Below are 24,435 nucleotides of genomic sequence, written 5' to 3'. Positions count from 1 at the left end.
CAAACAAAAGACCGCAAACTCCCCGCGCCCCGTTATCTCTATCCATAACCCAAATGCTGCGCTACAGAGAAACCATTACATTAGCAGGGAAACCTTTCCCAGGTCGTTACAATTAGTACTAAATGTCCAAGGCTTTGGGAGAAGTGAGGTGAATGGGGTTGAGAGGGATAACATATCAGCTATGATGGAGCAGACTTGGTTGGCAGAATAGCCTAATTCTGCTCTTGCCATTTGCTTCATTATACCTTCAATTTAAAGAGATCAAAATTAATTTTCTGCCTTAACTTTTTTTCCTACCTTACCCTCATGTCCCCTCATTCCTCTGGTATCTGTTTCGAATGCATTAATATCATGTTATCTACAGAGTATAAACAGTGAAGAATCTCTCCACATTTCAATCCTACATGGCTTACTTAGCCTGAGAGTCTGACTCTTGATTCTAGACTTCTCAATCAGGACAAATGACCTTCCCATGGATCCTATCGTCTGCCTAAAATTTTCAGGCTTGATGAAATAATCTGTCTTTGAAGAGTAGAACCTTCTCAATCTCCTCTATGACAGACTAGAATCAGTCTGGTGAATCATTGTACACCCTATACAATTACAATAGACAATAGGTGTAGATGTAGACCATTCGGCCCTTTGAGCCTGCACCGCCATTCTGAGATCATGGCTGATCATCTACTATCAATACCCGGTTCCTGCCTTGTCCCCATATCCCTTGATTCCCCTATCCATAAGATACCTATCTAGCTCCTTCTTGAAAGCATCCAGAGAATTGGCCTCCACTGCCTTCTGAGGCAGTGCATTCCAGACCCCCACAACTCTCTGGGAGAAGAAGTTTTTCCTTAACTCTGTCCTAAATGACCTACCCCTTATTCTCAAACCATGCCCTCTGGTACTGGACTCTCCCAGCATCTGGAATATATTACCTGCCTCTATCTTGTCCAATCCCTTAATAATCTTATATGTTGCAATCAGATCCCCTCTCAATCTCCTTAATTCCAGTGTGTACAAGCCCAGGCTCTCTAACCTCTGCGTAAGACAGTCCGGACATCCCAGGAATTAACCTTGTGAATCTGCACTGCACTTCCTCTACAGCCAGGATGTCCTTCCTTAACCCTGGAGACCAAAACTGTACACAATACTCCAGGTGTGGTCTCACCAGGGCCCTGTACAAATGCAAAAGGATTTCCTTGCTCTTGTACTCAATTCCCTTTGTAATAAAGGCCAACATTCCATTAGCCTTCTTCACTGCCTGCTGCACTTGCTCATTCACCTTCAGTGACTGATGAACAAGGACTCCTAGATCTCTTTGTATTTCTCCCTTACCTAACTCTACACCATTCAGATAATAATCTGCCTTCCTGTTCTTACTCCCAAAGTGGATAACCTCACACTTATTCACATTAAACGTCATCTGCCAAGTATCTGCCCATTACATATGGAAACCAAAATTATACACAATACTCTAGGTGTGAGAAGATGTACTAGGTACCCATTAAGGTCCAAGTCAAGTCAAAGTAAATTTATTGTCAAAATATGTAGATACCTCCGTATACAATCTTGAGATTCACATTCTTGCAGGCATTCATAGGAAAATGAAGAAATACATTGGAATTTGTGAAAAACTGTACATAAAGACAAACAATCAATGTGCAAAAGAAGACAACTTGTCCCCGAAGCCTGATGTTTGTAAGTGTTCATTAAGGTGTATTGGATAATGTATTTTCTAGCGTTGGCCTGCACTATAAAGTATGATGCTGAGCAAAGAATGAACAAGATGTTTAAAAAGCTTTGTTTGCATCTTATTCATAAGAGAACTACTTGCTTATCTTACACAAAAGGTGGACTTTATCAGCAATATTGCTTGGGGAGGAAGAGACTATCAGTGAACATTCAAAACAAAACTTCTGATTTTTAGTTTTAACCATATCCTTTGGCAGATGTGACTGTAACTCCAATAATTTGTATAGCTGATGTGTTTTCTCCCTTGCGACAACTGCTGTTGGAAATGCCATTCAGATTGCAAATTCAATTGTTGCTCTGCAGTAAACATTATAATACAACTTCAAATGAAAATGGGCTGAAAAGTAAACAATTGTGAAGTAAAACAAGCTGTCTTTTTAAAAAAAAAAGAGGCTGGTGACACAGTAATGCAAGCAGGGCCGCTAACTTGAGGTTGATACTTTATGTAAATACCGGTAGGATTAGGAATATAATTGAGCCGTTGCCTTGAATGAAGTAACTTTATGTAGTAAACATTGTTTAAAAAAACTCATTTTAAGTGGAGGCTTGAACTAATTGATGTATAACCTTTCCTACACTAAACGTTATAATTAAAAGATCTCTTTGATATTGGTGGAGCAATAAAAAAAGATGACCATAAATGACTCTTTTATGGGATTGAGGTATTATTATGTTGCTTTTGTCTCTATGGTTGCTCCAGTCTGTGCAATGAGCTAGATGCTGTGATGTTATTGCACCTGCAGGCACTAGCTGTGGCTTGTTAATGCATCCAGCATTGAGTGCTATTGGGTGCATGTCAGTGAGGACCTGATTACTTGCAGTAACGCGCACCATGTGACCTACAGGATGCAAGCTGGGCCTTTGTAGAGGCCGTGATTGATCAACTATCAGGAAAGAATGGGAAGCACTTTTGGATTCTCATCAAAATTTGCAGCAATTTGACTTTAGAATTCTGATGATGACATTTTTATATCAGTGTTAAATAGCATGGTTTTATAGCTGACTTACTAGGCCATCTGTGAACTTAACTCAATTTCAATAATACAGGTTTGATTTGATTTTTATTTGTTTTTAATTGGGTAACGTGGGTGGTATGTGTTGGTGCCGTGTGGTTTTTTTTAATGGATACCTGTGTAGTTCATATTTTCCCCATTCTGTTAAAGTACTGATTACTGCTAAAGAATTGTTCCAGTCTTTGGTCAAACTATTTTTTTAATCTCAGCAATGCCCTGTCTTTTTAATTGAACCTCTATGCCGACATCTTCTAAAGCAAGTTTTAATACTTGAATTGTGTGGGGGAAAAAATGATACTTGCATCATGAATACAATGGCTCTTCGCCAGATTTATTGTGGCACATTTTATGGGCCTTGCCCAATACCAAGAGAACAATGATGTGATGAAGCCCAAGCAGGGTTTATTTGAGATCCTTGCTGGAAGTTGGTATCTTTTCATGTCAAGTGACTTTGTGACATACTAGAGTTTCAATGGTCAATTTGCAAAAGTGTTGTGTACTTAAAGGGTCAAATGAGAAGTTTCTAGATAATTGACTCCATTGTTGGAAAACTGGCTAATACCTGCTTGAATTTGGAGAACTCTAACTGTATTTTAGTATGGTAAAACATAAAACAATTGATGCAAGGAATTACTGGGTAGCCTCCAAACTGATGGCATGGATGCCACTTTCTTCCCCTTCCCCTTCCTCTTTTTCCATTTCCCCATTTTAGTTTCCCTCTTTCCCCCCCTTCTCTTCATCTACCCATCATCCACCTGTGGTGCCTCTCCTTCCTTTTCTTCCATGGCCGACTGTCCTGTCCTATTAGATCCTTTCTTCAGTCCTTGCCTTTTCCACCTATCACCTACCAGCTCGTACTCCTTCACCCCCGAGCTTTTATATTCTGACTTCTTCCCCCTTCCTTTCCAGTCTTGATGAAGGGTCTCTGCCCGAAACGTTGACTGTAATTCATTTCCATAGATGCTGCCTGATCTGCGGAGTTCTTCCAGCATTTCACATATGTTACTCTAGATTTCCAGCATCTGCAGAAACTCGTGTTTATAATGCAAGGAATTGATTTGGGTCTGGAACATTTAGATAATGATGTTAGAGTATTTATAGGCATAATAATTTCAGTGCCAAAACAGAATAAAAGTTTGTTTCAAATGTTTTTTTGAAAAAGTGTTTAAATTGTGTTTGAAGTTGTGCTGATTAGGAACGCTCGACATTCTTTTGCTTAAAATACTGAGTCTCGTAAAAAATCTATGAACGCGTGCATTTGGCTAACACACTGGTGCCAGGTTTGTGCATTGAGGGCCAGATGACCATGCAAACAGCTAAAGATGTATGCAAATTCACAAATGTTATTGCTTGTTAATAGCTAATTTATTTTTGGCATAATTTCCATTCAAGCTCAAGTTCAACTTTAATTGTCATTCACCCAAACATGAATACCCATGTATGGTTGAATAGTTACCATGTAGCTAAGTAAAGAGCTATGTATATGTGTGCGTGGAGTGGAGGTCCTGAGGATGAATGGGTTGCAGTGGAGCTACCCCAGCAGTGTTGGCAGTGATTATCCTCACTCAATCATTAGTCAGGCCAGCGTTCTAATGTCTCCTGTATTGTACAGGGCACAACATTACAGTGCATTTGGACTAACGACAGGTGATATCAAGATCAAGAAAATGCAGAGATAAGACGAATGCACACAGTTGCTTCCTAATCAAGAACTAGAGGATAAAGATTTAGGGCAAGAGATAAAGAGAATAGGAACTGAAGACAACTTTTTCATCTAGAGGGTTGTACACCTATGGACGGAACTGCCAGGGGAAATGTGTGCGGCATTAACAGTATTTAAAAGGCTCTTGTATGAGTACATGGATAAGAAAGGTTTAGTGATTTTATTAATTTAGAGATACAGCATGGTAACCTTCTGGCCTACTGGGCTTGTGCTGTTCAATGACACCCATGTGACTAATTAATCTTTGAAATGCGGGAGAACACCAGAGCCCCCAGAGGAAACTCGCACGGTCATGGGGTGTCTGCCCCTTGCGGACAGTGGTGGGAGTTGAGCCCAAGTCTGTGGGTGCTGTAATAGTGCTACCGTACCAGGGATATTGGCCAATCATGCCCAGATGGGCTGAAGGGTCAGTTTCAATGCTGTATGGTTCAGATAACTGGTGATAAATATTCCTTTCCCATTTCATTCATCTCTCAAAGATGAAATGTAAAAACGTGTTTTACTGTTTTGGTTGGTATCCCTCCCAAACCCCCCTCACCTCCTGACCCCCCCCCCCCCCCCCAAACTGCTAGAGCATGCAGTGAATAGTTTCTGAATCCATTCATATGATTACTTTGATTTAGTAGTTGTTGTATGTTTTTCAGGCAAGTTCTGGGAGAGCATGTTGCAAATTTTATTACAATTATTATTCTCCTCTTTCTCATTGCTCTTCTCTATCCCTCCCATCCAACCTGCTGTTTCTGGGAAATTATGTGCTTCCTCCTCTGTGGCTTACAAACCAGGATGAAAATCCCATCATCCCTAAAAGGATCAGATGCAGGAAAAGGCCAAAATAATTGCCATGGCAACAGGGCAAGAAGAGGTCTTGGAGGGAGGTTTAATCATGATCATGAATCAGCCAGGCAAGGTTAGAGGTCATTGCAAGGAAATTATCCTTGCCAATTATGTAAGAACATTCATATCCTTCAGAGTAATGCCTTTAAACTTCTCACATTACAAAAGGAAATATTTTCTGAGTTTTCTACCATATTTGCATATTTTCACATTGTATTCCATCTGCCTTGTCTTTGCTCACATGCTTAACCTGTACATGTTTCTCTTGAAACTTGTATATCATTCCTCAGTCTGTCCTCCCACTAAGCTTTGGATTATTAACAAACTTGAGTGTATGGCACTTGGTTCACTCTTCCAAACGATTGGGGCACCAGCCCTTATTCCTTATTAAGTCCTCCAAAAGCATTTATGAGGGGCAGGAAACACAAAGTACACTGCAGATGTTGTGGTGGTGGTTTCCCTTCTGCCGTCATCAATGATGCCCTCACCCGTATCTCCTCCATTTCCTGCACTTCGGCCCTCACCCCCATCCTCCCGTCACCACAACAGGGACCGTGTTCCCCTTGTCCTCACCTACCACCCCACCAGCCTCCGGATCCAGCATATTATCCTCTGCAACTTCTGCCACCTTCAACAGGACCCCACCACTAAGCACATCTTTCCCTCTCTACCCCTCTCTGCTTTTCGCAGCGATCGTTCCCTTTGCGACTGCCTGGTCCACACATCCTTACCCACAGATCTTCCACCTGGTACTTTAGCCTGCAAGCGTAAGTGCTACACCTGTCCCTACACCTCCTCTCTTACCACCATTCAGGGCCCCAAACAGTCCTTCCAGGTGAGGCAACATTTCACTTGTGAGTCTGTTGGGGTCACCTATTGTATGTGGTGCTCATGGTGCGGCCTCCTCTACATCAGTGAGACCCGATGCAGATTGGGGGACCGCTTCATCGAGCAACTCTGCTCTGTCCGCCACGACAGACAGGATCTCCCGGTTGCCACCCACTTCAAGTCTGCTTCACAATCCCATTCGGATATGTCCATACATGGCCTCCATGATGAGGCCAAACTTCGGCTGGAGGAACAACATCTCGTATACTGTCTGGGTAGTCTCCAACCCCTTGGTATGAACATTGAATTCTCCAATTTCCAGTAATTCCCTCCCCCTCCCTTCCCCCATCCCACTTTCATTCTGCCTCCTCTTCCAGCTGCCTATCACCTCTCATGATTCTGCCTTCTTCTACTACCCATAGTGCTTTCCCCTTAGATTCCTTCTTCACCTTTCCTGCCTATCTCTTCCCTGCTTCCCCTCCCCCACCCCTTGATCTTTCCTCTGGTTTTTCACCCGGCACATTCCACCCTCCCACCACCTTCTTTATAGGGCTCCTGCCCCCTCCCTCTTCAGTCCTGATGAAGGGTCTCAGCCCGAAACATTGACTGCTCGTTTCCACAGATGCTGCCTGACTGGCTGAGTTCCTCCAGCTTGTTTGTATATGAGGGGCAGGAATAGGATAGTTGGCCAGTTTCTCATTTCCCAGGTTTGAGAGCTCTAGAATTAGAGGGCACAGGTTTAAGGTGAGAAGGAAGAATCTGATGGGCAAGTTTTTACACACCAAAGGCAGTGAATATGTGGGATGAGCTTCTAGAAGAGGTTACAATAAAAGGGTTTGAAAGGCATTTTGAAATGTGCTCGGATAGGAAAGGGGTCGGGTTATGGGCCTCATGCAGGCAAATTTAGCATAGATGTCATGGTGACTTGAATAAGATGAATGAGGCTGTATTTTCCTTGTTTCTATAACAATAAATTTATCAATTTAGTCCAGTGTTCTGTCTACTCTCTAATTGTGAATCGATAGTACTGCATTGTCTGAGACTCTGTGCTCAAATTGTGCTAAATAACTTGGAGATGCACCAAGTCAAAGGCTTTTGTCCAAATACACCAATTTTGCTGATTATTCTTTCCCTGTGGTATATAATGAAGCCGGAGGAGGCTATTAACCCTGTGAGTCCATGTCTCAAAGGGGAGCAGCCCTTCGTTTCCTTGTACCTGAGGCTCATTCATGCCGACAGCTCCGTTTTTGATTCTTTGTTATGCTATTAACTTGCATTACAGTTGCCAATTAATATGCACCAATTGTATGGGACTTAGAACACAATGAGAGCTTCTGTGGCCATGTGACTGCTAACTTCCACCAAAGTTGGAATCAAACCCGAACAGTTCCATTTAAAGTCCTAATGAAGGGTCTCGGCCCAAATTGTTGACTGTTTATTCATTTCCATAGATGCTGCCTGACCTTCTGAGTTCCTCCTGCATTTTGTGTGTGTTGCTCTAGAATCAAATCTGAGTCCATTGGAGTGACTGCTGAGCTAATATGCTGGCCTCGATCCACTTTCTAAATAAAAAGCTAACAAGTTTGTCAAAGACTGATTTCCCTTCCACAAATCCATATTGACTAATCCTTCTGTCATTTACCAAGTGCGCTGTTACCACCAGCACGTTTCCAACGTTATCCTTGTCTCAAGAGTCTACAGCTGTGCCTCAGTGCAGTGACCTGCAATGAAAAGTTTAAGGAGTTCCCTCCTTTGCTCTGAGCCAAGGTGCAGTACCAGAAGTTTGTACTCTAAGCCACATAGAAACAAAGTACACAACCCAGGGGCAGAAAGAAAACAAGGCAATGGGAAATGGACCCAACCAAATGGAAGCTGTTGATTGTAATGTGGAGAATGGTGAGCAGGGAACTGTAGGTTAACCTTCATTCTTTCTCTCCTCTTACATTGGGGAAAAATAATAAATTATTTGATGCAATTGACTGTTGTAGTAGATCAGAAAAGTGAATTTAGTATTTTGAAAATAACACATTGAAATGCTTACTTCATCTGAAAGTAATGTGATTTGTATGAATTTTAAATAAATAAAACAGAACCACTTTATGACTTCATGTTTAAACATGGGCGATCTTGTAGATGCTGGAAATCTGGGGTAACACACGAAATGTTGGAGGAAGTCAGCAGGTCAGACAGAATCTATGGAGAGAAATAAAAAGTAGGTATTTCGTACTAAAGGGAAATGTTTTCTTTGCATCAAACCTGTCAAGTATAAGAATAACACACACAAAATGTTGGTGGAGCACAGCAGGCCAGGCAGCATTTTGTGTGTGTTGTTTGAATTTCCAGCATCTGCAGGTTTCCTCGTGTTTGCTCGTGAAGTATAAGAATTTTAAGTTTCAATGAGATATCATGAAGTACTGCCACTTTACTTGATCTTTCCTATGGGGCAACATGGCATTTGTAGAACTAGCAAATTTTTGCATTCAGTCTTTGGCACTGGATTTTTCTGTAATTTATTGTTAGATTATTGAGATTGGAAACCTTATAGACCATCTGTGTGAATATTGTAAAGTCTATTCTATCCATCTTCCTGATAGGATCCAACAGCTTGAGGTTATAGGAAAATGGATGTATCCAGCAGGATATCGCTGGCATCACAGTGCTAGTTTGGTCAGCATCCTGTTTCCCCTATTTGTACTTTTCATTTACAGGTTAGGCAGATTCCGTTCCTTAAAAATATTATTCTTAACTCGAACAGTTGGCAGGTCAGAAAGGTGGTTGCCCAGCAATATATTTAGACAGAAACATAGGTCAGCCAGGGTCAACATGGTGTTAAACCAAAGCATGTAACTAGACCAGTACTGCAGAAAGTGAATGAGGCCCCATAGCAGCCAATCTATCCATTCCAGCAGTCCCCCAATCACTTGTTTGTACTTGCTGTAAATAATTTGGACATAACTTGGGGAGGGCCTGTATAATGGTGAGCAGAATTATTCTTGCATCAAGATCTGGACTGTTTGTGAGTTTTCAGCTGACTCATGATGTTGGTAATAAAGAGAATGTGTTGGTGAGTAATGTAGTTAAATGAATAATGCAGAGAACATTAATGGGCAAAATTACTTTATTCAATATAACTAGTTGAGTTTTGTGGTACAGCAGCTTAACAAGTGAAATTAAATATGTCAACATTAGGCCAGTGGATCGGAATGTCAGGTCTGAAGGTGGTGGGTGGGTGGGTGGAGGTGATGTGGTTGATCCAGCAACCTTTTCTTTTTCAATCTTTTTATTAATATCAACTTATTAAATATAACAAATATTGATACATAATTATTGTGATTACAATATTAAAAGTTAACATGGATATATAAACAATAGGTACAAGAGAATTAAGTCTCCCAAAATCATACATGATACAAATATAATGTATACGAGACAAGAAAACTTGGTATAACAATAAGAAAAAAACAGAAAAAGAAAAAATTATATACCCCAAACAAAAAAAAACTAATCTATCCAAAGCTAACCACTAACTTTAATAAAAAAAAAGGAATTTGGGCTGTTTATACCTGATAACCCACGGCTAGAAATTGGATGTTGACTGTATTGCTCTAGTGAAATGGCATTGGCATGACGGTCTCTACTGCCTACCTGTGTTTTGTCCTAAGTAGTGTGGGACATGGGATAGCAGATCCCTTCCTAAACTGGTTGGGTTTTGGTGGGAAATCACTCAATTGTGTGCTCACTTTTGTTTAGTCTTGATCCACAAATTACCATAGCATTGTTTCTGTTTTGCAACAAGTGGGAATGGGATTTGAAGTTTTGCCTTTTGAGTTTCTGTCCCATTAATGCAATACAACATACCCACTCTATCTGTGCACTGGCTTTTTTTTAACATAAGGAATACATCTATCACAGTTTGCATTTTGCATGAATCATAACTCGGTATAATTGACTTAAAATGCTGTGTTTATAAAAAGAAGTACAATTAATGAGACAGTTTTATCAACTGTGATTATACTGAGTGGTGGGTGAGAAAGTTTAAGGGGCTGATTCACTAAGAATTGTTCTGCTTTCCCATTTACGTGGGAAAGCACCATCATCAAAATGGACATGTTGAGCGACTAAGAGCTGTGGGTTGGGCTGGACTAATACCGTACAATATAACAAGCAAAAGCAAATTTGCTGATGCTGGAAATCCAAGCAACACACAAAATACTGGAGGAATTTAGCAAGCCAGGCAGCATCTATGGAAAAGAGTATAGTCAATGTTTTGGGCCGAGACCCTTCATCAGGACTAGAGGGAAAAGAAGATGAGGATTTAGTTGGAAGGTGGGGTGAGGGGAGGAAGGAATATAAGCTGTTAAGTGAAATGGACGGAGCGGCGAAGTAAAGAGCGGGGAAGTTGATTGAATGAGATGCAGGGATGGAGAAGGGGGAGGAGCACAAGAGGGAGGTGATGGGCAGGTAAGGAAAGCAAGGGAAAAGGGAATGAAGGGGGGATAGGTGGTGGGGGGGAGGGGGGTTTCATTACCAGAAGTTAAAGAAATCACTGTTCATCCCATCAGGTTGGAGGCTACCCAGACAGAATAAGGTTTTGCTCCTCCAACCTGAGTGTGGCCTCCTCCTGACAGTGGAACCTATGTTGCTGTTTTGATGAAACCACATACTGCACCTGTTTTCCTCGTTGCTGAACTCAAAAAGTTACATTTATTTTAGATAACACTTATTGGCATTTGTATCTAAATATGAGTGACTGCTTAGATTGCTTAAAGACTGCTTTGAAGTAATTGTGTTTCAAGTAGCTTGAAACAGCAATGAATCTTTGATTCTCCAATATTGATCAGCTTTTGTGAATTCTGTTTGAACTGTGGACAGCTAACAAACATTAGTGATTGAGAAATACAGGCTAACCCGGTGATTTTTATCTTTAAAAATAAATGATAAGGAAGTCTGAGGTTTGAGTAGCTAAAATGAGTTCTTGCTGTGTTGCTTTTGGCAGAAATTGAAGTCTGTTCCTTTTTGTTTTGCATGAGTTTTAGACCATGGTTCCTGCTTGTCGTGGTTTTGTAAGTCTAGTGCACATCGCAGCATTTAAGCATTTTATCCAAGGGTTGGAGATCAAGTTATTTTTCCCTGTAGCATTCTGGCTGTCTTTCGGAAGGAGTTAGGCTAATTTCTGTCCTTGTACTTTGCATTCATTTTACAGTAGAAGCCTTACCAAATAAGGTTAAAGCTGCAAAGGGTTTTCAGTAAACCAGCTTGAGTGAGTTTCTGACTGTAATGTCTGCACTCTATTCAGCCAAGTGAAGTGGGGTAGTAGCGATGAGGCTTTTAAACTTTTGAGTTTCTAGATTATAGAGCATCATGCAGCCCTGACCATGCCTGCTCTTTGAATATGAATAATGATTAATGCTTAAAGAATTGGTCTACAAGTGGTGTTTCTCTCATGTGCAGAAATGATTTAACTGTGTTTTATCAATAGAAGTTAACAACTATTTTATGTCAAAGGAACAAGTTTGTTTTCCACTGGTGGGGGGGGGGGAGAAATACCGAAATATAAATCTTTTCAAAATTTCAAAGGACCAAGGTGTTGATAAGGACCAGGAAAGTAGAGCACGAGAAGTCTAGTGGGAAATATAGACAACGTGAGAAGCTTCTGCAGGTGTATTAAATGAAAACGAGCAGCAAATGTTGATGTGCACACAGAAAGGAATAAAGTTAGAAAACAGAATAGCAATGAAATTAAATTTTATAAAATTGTGCACATCGCGTGAACTGTGGAGTAGGGAGGAGGACTGTTGATTTAGGAACACAAGGAAATTGGCATTGTGGTTGTATTTAATATTGGAGAAATTAATGGGGAAAAATTGGGGGAAAATACCCCAATGACCCAATCTCTATTTAGGGATGTTTCAAGACATAGCTGTGGTGATAGCGAGCACACTCGCTAAATTCCCTTAAATTCTGAATTGGTTGTGACAGATTAAAGGGTAGTAAATTTAATCACAATATTTATACGTGGTGAAGAGAGAGAGATAGCAGAAAATGACCGTCCCATTGACCAGGCTGTGATACTTGGGAGAATGCTGCAATCTATTATTGAGAGCAATGGGTCACTCAACAGATAGTACTTTTTAAGAAAGTTTTTGAGGAAGTGCTATGTGAGATGCTAAAGGAGGCTGGAGGGTATCATGTTGAAAGTAATATTCTGGCATGGTTTGAGAATGTTAGTAGACAGGAAACATAGGAATAGATTTTGTTTTTGGGAGACTGTAACTAGTGCAATACTACAGATCAGAGCCGTGGTTTCAGCTACTGACAATAAATATCATTGGTTCGAATGGGCAGGTTATGCAACATATCCAATTTGATTCAAAGCTTGGCGGCAGTGAAGGTTGTGATGAGAATGTAGTATTGTTTTGGGAGATATGGACAGGTTAAGTACATGGAAGATAAAATGTAATGTGGGAAGATGTAGAAAAATATGAAGATTTGGAGAGAGGTTGAAAGATATTGGCTTGCAGTGGGTCATTAGTATTTTTGCAGACACATCTCTGAAGGTTAAAGTGAAAGTATGGCAAGCAATAAGGAAGATAAATGGTATACTTGGTAAGAGGATTTGAATACTGGAATAGAAGGACAACGATCCAAGACGTGCCCTCTTCCCATTGTTACTCTCAGAGTGGGTATAGCAGCCTGAAGAGCTGCACTTAACATTTTAGCAACAGCTTCTTCCCTTCCACCATTGGATTTCTGAATAATCTATGAACATTACCCCACTTTATTCTCTCTTTGCACTACTTGTTTCTTTGTTTTAATATAATATCTTATTATAGCATGGTAAATTATTGCTGCTGCAAAACAACAAATTTCACAATTTGTCAGTGATAATAAATCTGATTCTATTTCTAGGATGTCTTTATTAATTATATGGAGCTCCACAGTTAGAATATTTGGACACCACAGGAAGTGTCTGCGGTGGATTCTAATTAATTGGACCACTGGTTAATCAGGACAGTAGCCTTGTATGGGAGAACTCATAAAGAACAAAAACTAATTGAGAAAATTTGCTGGGAATCCCTTTATTTATATGGGACACTATGCTGTGTAATTGTGACTGGACACTGTTACCAAACAGTTTTTAACTAGTATCAGTTGCGTGCACTTGAGTGGTTGTTGGACACTGCGCTGTGTTTTTAAATTGAATCAGTGGTGTGCGTTTGTGCTCCAAAAGGAGTATTTTTTATTGCTAATTAAGCAGTTAGACAATTCAGAACTATTTTGCTCACAGCAGTTTCAAGCATTCAGGCTTGGAGATGTCAAAAAAGACGAGGTGTGAAAACGATCTCACCACCAAGTTAGGAACTATGAAGAATTTGATGGTATTGGCGATCACCTTGAATGTTAGTGAAAATGAAGATTTGGAGGATGGAATTATGATGACAGTCCATTATCTGCACAAGATGTCAGTGCTGATTTTGTTCATTTATAGTCAATCCAAAACCTATGGCAGCATACACTGGATAAATTCCTCAGTAGATAAATATTAGGAACTAATACAGTTTTTACTGTTTTGTCATAGTATTATAGTGTTCTAATTAGTCCTGTATTTAATTTAAATACATAATTTATTCCTTGAGTTGTTGATATTATACCTTTTTAACTATTTTCATGAAATCGGCTGATTGAGTCAGCTGTTTAGTTGGGCCAAAATGTACTGGTCCCGATGTGTCCGAATTCACTGGACAATCTACAGTACTTATGAAGCACAGCAGACATTCTTTAGAATTAGTTCCTAGAAAAGTTTGTCACAATAGGAGAGTTCAAGCAGGTTGAGAATGGATGGATTAATTTGGGGTTTTTCATTTCTTTTGCAGCTTTGCGATGACTGCATTTTGAAGTATTCCAAGTGGCAATATTTGTGTGAGGAGGGGGGCGGGGGTTCTTATGAAAATTTCAAGTTCTATGTGATTTCATTCATCTTGTGCCAAAACATGCTATATAGTCTCCTTTTAAATGTGATACTTGTAGTATGTGAATCATGTCTGCCAATTTCTGTGCAGCAAGGTCCCAAAAGCATTGTTGAGGTAATGTTTAAGGATCACATATTAGCTGGACAGTGGGGGGCCACTTGTGCTCTTCCACAAGTTGCAGATTCTTCAAAGGAAAAGCAAATTGCTGGAGAAACTCAGTTGTACAGCGTCTTTGGAGACGAAAAGATGGTCAGCATTTTGGGTTGTGATCCTTCAGTTCTGATGCTAGTCTATGGGAAGAGGCTTGAACCCATAACTTACCTACATGTAGATAGCAATGTGAACCTTGAACCCAAGAGGTAATATCCATTCTCCTACGGGTAATATATATTAGAACCTAATCTTTGCAGATGGACTACAAGGTATGCTGAAATTTAAGTACATCGAATGTAAAGCAAGCGGTTTTGTTATGGACCTCTTTGGGAGTTAGACCTTTTTTTAGTTGTAGTCATTGGTTATCCCTTTATGCAAGTTTCCTAGTTTGGCATAATGAGAATCTACAAAGATCTGAACCTCCTGCTGTGTTAAAATCCCTGAAGCTAAATTGCTTTCTTCTCTAACTGGACTTGTTTGTTTGGATGAAACCAAGATTTTTTTTCCTTTTCCCCAAAGACATTGGTAGCTTCTCTGTAGTAATGTGTAATTGCCACAGCCGATGGGGAGGTTCTGGATACAACTTTGTTTTGCTGTAAAATGATGAAGGTTGATAAGTCGGACAGTTACAAACTTGGCTTCTTATTGGGAATGCACAAGATTTTGGGTGGGTTGTGAAGAATCTGGTGTGTAGCATAAAACAACTTCCAAATTGTTTGCAAGTAATTGCAGAAAGATCTGAGAACCATTCTCTGGAATGAGCATGAAATCATTAAAGTGCAAACCGCACCTGCCTGAGTTCTATGGACTGCCCCTTCAGGGTTGGTTGATGCTTTACAGTTAAGATTCGTGATGTGGCAAGGTCAAGGGCATATCTCTAGAAGTTTGATGCCAATATTCAGCCCTTCAGAATATTGCAGTTCCGCAGGGGGTGCAGCAACAAATGAGGAATCTCCGTGATTTGATTGGTGTGGCATCAGCAGTGAGGAATTTTCACATGCTGTCAAATCTTCACTGCTAAGCATTGTGGCTGGTGACGTTCAATGTCAGCACTTGAAACATTGAGTGATGTGCAGGTGAACACTTAAAATTCCTAGCAGTTTTAAAATTTAAGAAAATTCCAACTTTGGGAAAAGTGTCTGGGAGATCAAGGATTGTTTTATTTTACCGATGACCGATTTTCAAACTTGATGTCATGCTGGCAGATCTCCTTTTTGTGTCTGTGGGTTTCCTTGAGATGCTTCAGTTTTTTTTAAATGTCCCAAGGTAGGTTAATTACTGTAAATTTGCCCCAGTGGGTAGGTGATTAGTGGAGCCTAGGGGGAGATTTTTGGAATGTAAGAAGAATAAAATGGGATTAAAGTTGGAGTGTGTCTAATCTGCATGGATTTGGCAGGCTAAAGGGCCTGTTTCTGTGCAGTATAATTATCTCTCACTGTGACTCCATGTAGACTGCAACAAGTTTGCTGTCCTGGAACTAGGATCTGAGTTTGTGGTGGATATATCCTTCCAGTGAGTTAAATGTGTATGAGGTTGAAGCCACCATAAGGGTGAAGCAGGTAGGCTACAGGTACTGCTGCAGTCTCTCAACAACATCAACCCACGTTCTATTCTGACTGAGCGGTGTCTGCATGACCATGGGCATTTCCGCCAACACGGTATGGGCCCGCCACGCTTATGCTGACTCCCGGCTGGGCCGTGAATGGACAAGTGCTGTTTGTATTGTGCTATGCCCCTTGCAAGGGTTTTCTATGATTCTTCTATGGTGCCCATTGTGAGAACTTGTAGTTAATCAGTTAAACTGAAAAGGTTAAGGTGACTTTTCTTTCTTTTTAAATCTTTTTATTAATTTTTAAGCAAACATAAATGAAACATGAATACAGAGAGTTTGAAAGTACATAGTTAATAGTTTAAGTAGGCATTCAAATATATGATAATCACTATATATAACCTCCCAAACTCATAGTATTTATGAACAAAATAAATTTTAAAAAATAGACCCCCCCCCCAAAAAAAAAGAGAAGAAAAAAAACACTAGCCAACATGGGCCATTGCATAATGTCAGATATATACAGTAGTGCCAATAACTCCAAGCCTCCATTCAAATAATTAAGGATAATAAAAGTGAGGTTTAGGAAAAGACAATTTAACTCATATGAAAATGTTGAATAAATGGTCTCCAAGTTTCTTCAAATTTAACTGAAGGATCAAAAACAACACTTCTAATTTTTTCTAAGCTCAAATAAGAGATAGTTTGAGAAAACCACTGAAATATAGCTGGAGGATTAATTTCTTTCCAATTCAATAAAATAGATCTTCTAGCCATTAATGTAACAAATGCAATCATTCGTCGAGATGAGGAGGATAAACGACTATTATCCACCATTGGTAAACCGAAAATTGCAGTAATAGGATGCGGTTGGAAATTGATATTCAGAACTGTTGAAATAATACTGAAAATATCTTTCCAATAATTTTGCAAACAAGGGCAAGACCAAAACATATGGGTCAATGAAGCTACTTCAGAATGACATCTGTCACAGGTTGGATTAACATGAGAGTAAAATCGAGCAAGTTTATCCTTAGACATGTGAGCCTTATGTACAACCTTAAATTGTATTAGGGCATGTTTAGCACAAATAGAAGAGGAATTGACTAATTGTAAGATTTTCTCCCACTGCTCAGTGGGTATAAGACAATGAAGTTCTTTTTCCCATTCCTTCTTAATTTTTTCTGATACTTCTGGCTGTATTTTCATGATCATATTGACAAGGATTCAGAGCTAAAATTCTTTCCGTAATGTCCAATGGACATAGTTTCGGAAAAGACTGTAACTTATTATATAAAAAATTTCTAACTGGCAAATATCTATAAAGAAATGAGTTTTAGGTAAATTATATTTATTAGATAGCTGTTCAAAGGACATAAAGCTATCATCCAAAAACAGATCACGAAAACATGTTATACCTTTTGTTTTCCATAAAAGAAAAGCTTGATCCATAAAAGTGGGCTGAAAAAAAAAAGTTAGATATTATAGGGCTTGATAAAATGAACTTATTCAAACCAAAAAATTTACGAAATTGAAACCAAATTCGCAATGTATATTTGACTATAGGATTAGTTATTTGTTTATTCAATTTAGATAAAGAAAAAGGAAGTGAAAATCCTAAAATTGAAAACAATGAAAAGTCTTGTACAGATTTACATTCCAAATTTACCCATTGTGGGCAAGCTGCTATAGTCGATTCTTGTGTCCAAAATATTAAATATCGTATATTAACTGCCCAATAGTAAAATCTCAAGTTTGGCAAAGCCAAACCGCCCTCCTTCTTTTAGGCTTCTGTAAATATTTTTTGCCTAGTCTAGGATTTTTATTCTGCCACAGATAAGAAGATATTTTGGAATCAATAATATCAAAAAAAGATTTAGGTATAAAAATTGGTAATGCTTGAAATAAATATAAGAATTTGGGTAATACCATCATCTTAATAGTATTAATTCGACCAACCAATGACAAAGATAATGGAGACCACCTGGTAGCAAGTTGCTTAATTTGGTCAATTAAAGGTAAAAAATTAACTTTAAATAAATCTTTATGTTTTTTAGTAATTTTAATACCCAAATAAGTAAAATAATCTGTAACAACTTTAAATGGTAAATGTTTATAAATTGGAACTTGCATATTTAATGGAAATAATTCGCTCTTATTAAAATTCAGTTTATAACCAGAAAAGTTACTAAACTGAGCAAGCAAGGACAAAATAGCAGGAATAGATCTCTCAGGGTCGGATATGTATAGTAACAAATCATCAGCATATAATGATAACTTATACGTCCCCTCCCCATGAGTAATACCCAAAATATTAGATGATTCACGAATGGCTATAGCCAAAGGTTCCAAAACAATGTCAAATAGTAAAGGACTTAAAGGACAGCCTTTAAGCTGTACCACGGAATAACTAAAAAAAAAAGATCTTTGATTATTGGTAAAGACCGAAGCCAAGGGTTTATAGTATATTAATTTAATCCATGATATAAATTTCGAACTAAAATTAAAATGCTGCAACGTATTAAATAAATATGGCCATTCAACTCTATCAAATGCTTTTTCAGCATCTAAGGAAATGACACATTCTGGTATTTTGGGTGAAGGAGTATAAATAATATTAATTAATTTTCTAGTGTTAAAAGATGAATAGCGGTTTTTAATAAATCCAGTCTGATCTTCAGAAATAATTCGAGGTAATATATTTTCTAATCTAGTAGCCAAAATTTTACTAAAAATCTTAAAATCCATATTCAGCAAGGATATAGGCCGATAGGATGCACATTCAATAGGGTCTTTATCTTTTTTAAGAATTAAAGAAATAGAGGCTTCATAAAAAGATTGTGGCAATTTGCCTATAATTAACGCATCTTTAAAAATTTTACAAAGCCAAGGAGAAAGTATAGAGGAAAAGGATTTTTAAAATTCTGCAGTATAACCATCCGGACCAGGAGCTTTACCGGAATTCATTGAAAAAATAGCCTTTTTTATTTCAGTTTCCGTAATAGGTGTATCTAGGGATACACTATCCTCTACTGTTAATTTTGGAATATTCATTTTTCTTAAAAATTCACCTATTATAGAAGAATCCTCAACAAATTCTGATTGATGTGAGGAATTATAAAAATCTTGAAAGGCTTTATTTATCTCTTTATGGTCGATCGTCAGAGTGCCATCTTGTTTATGAATCCTAGTAATCTGTCGTTTAACCGAAGCAGTTTTCAATTGATTAGCCAATAATTTACCAGACTTATCTCCATGTACATAAAACTGGGTTCTAGATTTAATTAACTGATTTTTCAATCGAAGAGGATAATAACAAACTACGCTCCATTTGAAGTTCCACTTTTTCTTTATAAAGTTCTTTGCTGGGGGTCACTGAATAAATCTTATCAATTGCTTTGATTTTATCAACCAATGTTAATATTTTAGAATTAGTTCATTTCCTAACTCCAGCAGAGTATGAAATAATCTGTCCACAAATTAATGCTTTAAAAGTGTCCCATAAAATTCCACTAGAGATCTCTGCTGTAGAATTTGTTGAGAAAAACAAATCAATTTGTTGTTTAATAAAATTAACAAAGTCTAAGTCCTGCAATAAAATAGAGTTGAACCTCCAAGATTTAGCATTAATAGATGAATCCATTATCTTAATAGATAGCTTCAAAGGTGCATGGTCAGAAATGGTAATAGGTTAAGGTGACTTGTAATGCTAAAAACACAAGTATCGAGGCCAGTGGTACAAAGCTTTATCAATCCTACGGCTTACTATTTATCAGTAGAGCCTTCACAATCATAATAAATGTCTTTGAGGAAGTTCAGAAGCATGTAGACGAGGAGGGATATTATAAACGTGGCTTGAAGTATTTGAATCCTTCCTTCTCACTCTGTCTGATATGCCCATTGCATTTCTGGTACTGCATTTCTTTCCTCTCCTCAACCATTGAGAGCATCCAAAAATCTAAAATTAAATGCCTTAATCTTGCCTATCTCTGCTTCTCAGCACTGTTATCTATAAACAGGAGGTCAACATCTCTGCATGCACGACCTATGCATAGTTACATCAAGTCTTGACAGATTACTATTGCAAGTCAAATTACTGAAATTGCTGAGACTCTTTAACCTAACCTTTCTGCCATTTTGCTGGATTGGATCAAATATTGGTTTTACATGCAGCTTGATTCTTGTGGAGAAGAATATTACATGAGGTGTACTATTGGGAACAGACAAATACCTTCTCTGAGCATCTACAAGTAACGCGGATGCAAGAAGGCAGCATCCATCAAGAACCCCCATGATCCAGGCCAAAGTACTTGCATGATGGGTGATGGCCAAAACTTTAAAACGTTAACTGATGTGCATCAAACATCCATAAACATTGGGTTACTTGCTGTTCAGATTCCTTGAATATGGGAAGTTCATGTCTCGTCATTGAGGTTTGAAGTTCACTGTGGATGGAATTTCAGAAGACTTGCTGCCACCTCCTGCCTGAACTGACATTTTCAACTGAAACTGATCAAACCTTACAAAATAGCTGTTTACTGAGCACTGAATGAAGCTTGGCAGGGTTACAAACAGGAAGAGCATCTAAGTTAAATAGATAGTATCAATATTTTTTCACTGACATGATGTGAAATTTATTTCTTTGCAACAAAAGTGCAATATTTAAACATCTGTAAATAACAAAACAAATACAAAAAAATGAAAAACAAGGAGGGTTCGTGGCAGATTCAGAAATTAGGTTGAGGAGAAGCTGTTCCTAAATCATTTGAATGTGGGTCTTCAAGCCCTTGTACATCTTCCCTGATGGTAATCACGAGAAGAGGTCACGTCCCTGATATTGAGGGTCCTTTGGATGCTGCCTTTTTGAGGGGTTGCCTTGAAGATGTCATGGATGGTGAGGATGTTTGTGCCCATCGAGGGGTTGAGTGAGTCTATAGCAGTCTGTTGCAGTCCTGTGCATTGGAGACGTCATACCAGGCTATGATTCAACCAGTTAGTGTTCTCCACAGTACATCAATAGATATTTGTATGAGTATTTGACATATGGAAATCTCCAACTCCTAATGAAATATAGCCAGTGGTATGGCTTTCTCATGATTGCATTGCTGTGTTGTTCTCGGGTAGTTTATCTGAGATGTTAACACCCAGGAACTTGAAATTGCTCTCTCTTTCCACTGCGGATCCCTCTGAGGACTGGTTCGTATTCCCTCGACCTCCCTTCCTGAAGACCGCAGTCATTTTCTTGGTCTTGCTGAAATAGTGTGGAGTTGTTTTTTGAGACACCGCTCAATCATTTCTACATCTCATCGCCATCTGAGACTCAACCAGTGAGAGCTTTTGATAGAAAGGAAAGCCGTGGCTTTTTTTTAAGAGAAGTGTTGCATCCAAAGTATTGGTGGATTTTAGCAGGTTGGGCAACTTCCATGGAGAGTTGTGAACAGTCAACATTCGGGCCTGGACAGAAGCCTGACCAAAAAGGTGGGCAGAGAGAGAGGACCAGGACTATTTGTGAGGGAAAAGTGAGGAGGGTGATGGGTGGAAGAGTTAAAGGGCTGAAGGACTCTGATTGGAAAGGACAGTAGAGCGTGGAATAAAGGGAAGGCGGTGGGGACCCTGAGAGAGGACAGTGTAAATGATGGGTAGGTCATGACAATGGGAGAGGGACAAGAGAAGTGGTAAGGGGACCAGAGGGTTATGGAAAAACAGGAGGAGAAGCAAGAGTGTTTATTAGAAGTTATAGAAATCGATGTGTTAGGATTTGTAGCATTTCATGTATCAGTTGACTGCACCTGATTTGTTGATAGACTTTTGCAGATTTAGGCTGAAAGAAGAAAAACTATGAACCTAAAATTGTGCAGGAAAGTAATTCTCAATAAATAGAGCTTATTTTAACTTTAAAAATTTTTTTAAACAAAAAGCAAATTATGAATGCTGCAAATCTCAAATGAAAAAATGTTTTCAATATTCCATGTTATTGACGCACCTATATCGTTTTGATCAAACTCTTTGCCGTGTCTCACCAGTGTCAGTTAAGTCCTTAATCTGCTGTTTTAAAAAAAAATTAAAAAAAAAATCTTTGAGGTTCGCCAATTGGTATCCATCCTTCCTGGGTTGGAAGGAGAAAATAATCAAGTGTTTCCTGCAAACCATTGAGTTGTTTTTTAAACTTGGTTTGTTAATGTTACAGGACCCATGTATGTAACAAGACCATTTAGCTGTAACCACAGTTTAAATGGATCCAGTAATGAATTGGACACCTGCCCCCGATTTTTTAACATAAGTAAAACGATTCCATCTTTTAAAGACAGCAGCAACCATCCTGTTAGTTATTATAATGCTTTTGTTTTGCGTTTTCAGTGTTTATTTTCTTCCCCAACCCTCTTCTGCAATTAAAAATAGAAAACAAATCTGAGGAAGAGCCACTTACAGGAAATGCTTAGTATGGGGACTGACAGTTTGATTAAAGAATATTCTTTGAACAGTGTCCAAAAGTGAGTGTTCTTATTTGTTTAGATCAGCCTTTCCAATGTGAACATGTTAATGAGCTTTTGTAATGTTCTTTTAAGAAGCAACATTTCACAAATTTTAACAAGTAATATCTATTAAGGTCTGTTCTTTTATAAGTTAAATATGACTAAAAGCTACATTTTGCAGTGCCTTTACTTCTCATGCATGACTCCCATGTGTGGTGTAATATTGGGAACTCTATAGCACATTGACAAGTGCTTCTCACAGTTGTGTTCTTGGTTCTGACCAGGTGGAATGAAATTATATAATTTGGTTTTAAAAAAAACCACGACTGAGGGTGATGATAAAGGCCATTTGCACAAATGCATTGATATTCTTTTATTGCTGTGGAAGGTGTTTGGGGGGGGGGGGGTGGACATTTGATTATTTTATATCTCGTTTTTGCTTTCGACTATCTCACTATTTTTTCTCCCTCCTCCTACTCTGTTTCCACAGACTGTCTCTTTAAGTTATGTCCTATGAATCGGTACTCTGCTCAGAAGCAGTTCTGGAAAGCAGCCAAGCCTGGGGGCAACACCACTACCGACACGGTGCTACTGAATAAGCTACATGTAAGTAGAATACAATCCCCAGAAACATCTCAGCTCCAGTGAGTAAACCTGCAGTTACTGCTTGAGGTATTTCATTTTTCTTTGGTAGGCATGAAAAGATTTCTGCCCCTCAGATTTGAGCTGCTGCAGCTGGTGGAATTGCTGTCTCACTGCCTCTGTGACCAATTTCCATCATGACCTCAGATGCTGTCTGGGTGGAGTTTGCATGATTTTTTCCATGACTGTGTGAGTTGCCCAGGTTGCTCCAGTTCCCTCCACATTCCAAAGGTGTGAGGGTTGGTAGATAAATTTTCCCCAGTGTATAGATGAGCGATAGAATCTGGGTGGCAGGGGGTTTTAATGGGAATGTCATGGAAAAGAAAATGGGATTTGTGTAAGCATGTGCTGATGGCTGCCATGAATTTCCATGTTGTATAACTCTAAAACTGACTCTGGACTGGATTGTGGAGAAGCATTAAAGTGTTTTGGTGAGGCATTAGGTTCTCTTTTGGTGGACAAGAAGATGCCATGGCCCATGAATTGGTGTATGGGAATGTTTGCTATTGTCCTGCCCAAAGTTTATCCTTCACTCTCAGCTAATGCAAGCAGGTAATCTGTTCTTTATCACAGTACAACATTTGGAAGTCTGCCTATAATCAAATGCTGTGTGACCTGTTATGAAGAGGGTTATGCTTCTGAAATGCTACATAATAAAGCATTGATAATATTACAAAGTCTTTATCTTTAGACTTTATCTTCTTCAGAACTCAACAAAAATCCTGCCAGGGAATTGCTTGAAAAATGTGATGCTCCAAGGAATTCTCCCATTAGAAACATGATCAAATTCATGATTGTTGTTTTTATTATCACTGTTGTAACACCTTTATTGCTCCTACATGAGTAACTGCTCAACGTTATGACAGGGGATTAAATGGATCATTAACAAGGTTTTTGCAGGTACTGAAGTTTCTATTGAAAGCATATGTCCCGTCAAAAACTTGGTATCTTTGGATAGTCAATTAGTACTAAAGATCTTATGAGATAGGCCAACATTTTTCTTCACTGTTGAAAATTGGTTTTGAAATGTCTGGCCACAGATAGCTGGGTTGCAATGGTGCTTAGCAGGAACATGATCAGACACTGTGGGAAAGGGTTGTAGAGCTTGTTAACTGGATATCTCATTCCTCCAAATACCCTGTCCTTCCACTGCAGCTAATGGTCTACAGGCATATTCAGCTGTAGAGTCCACCAGCTAGCATTCCTATTTTGACTGGCTTCGAACTCGCTAGCATTCTAATAATTTAAATGGCATGAGGAACTGAAACATTTCTGTTAATGGTTGTAATTTTTTCTTTGCAGTTTATATTGCAGGTTTTTCCCTTCTCTGGGATTTGAGTATTGCTAGGGACACAATTGTCAAATCCATTACTAACACACAATGGTTCCAGCTGAACCCTGGTATAGAATAAGTAGGTTGTTTATAGTGGGAACTCATGGCAAAGGTGGTCTATTTTTTATTGTTTATATTGAATCAATGCCTTTGGTTCTCAAAAAATGG

At 38.9% G+C, this 24,435-nt stretch overlaps 1 protein-coding gene across 9 annotated transcripts in view; it reads left to right on the top strand.

Annotated features, from left to right (window-relative positions):
- The window catches only part of itpr1b (inositol 1,4,5-trisphosphate receptor, type 1b), a 532,858-nt gene that overhangs the window by 96,982 nt on the left and 411,441 nt on the right, over positions 1 to 24,435 (top strand). For all 9 annotated transcript variants that reach the window (XM_073072453.1, XM_073072460.1, XM_073072457.1 and 6 more), the window contains exon 4: positions 22,783 to 22,898. In XM_073072453.1, coding sequence (XP_072928554.1) covers positions 22,783 to 22,898 — 116 coding nt within the window. The remainder of the gene's footprint in view (positions 1 to 22,782; positions 22,899 to 24,435) is intronic.

The sequence above is a fragment of the Hemitrygon akajei genome, chromosome 19 (assembly GCF_048418815.1).
Source record: "Hemitrygon akajei chromosome 19, sHemAka1.3, whole genome shotgun sequence".
Taxonomy (NCBI): domain Eukaryota; kingdom Metazoa; phylum Chordata; class Chondrichthyes; order Myliobatiformes; family Dasyatidae; genus Hemitrygon; species Hemitrygon akajei.
The sequence above is the reverse complement of the archived record's forward strand: the minus strand, read 5'-3'. Positions and strand labels throughout refer to the sequence as shown.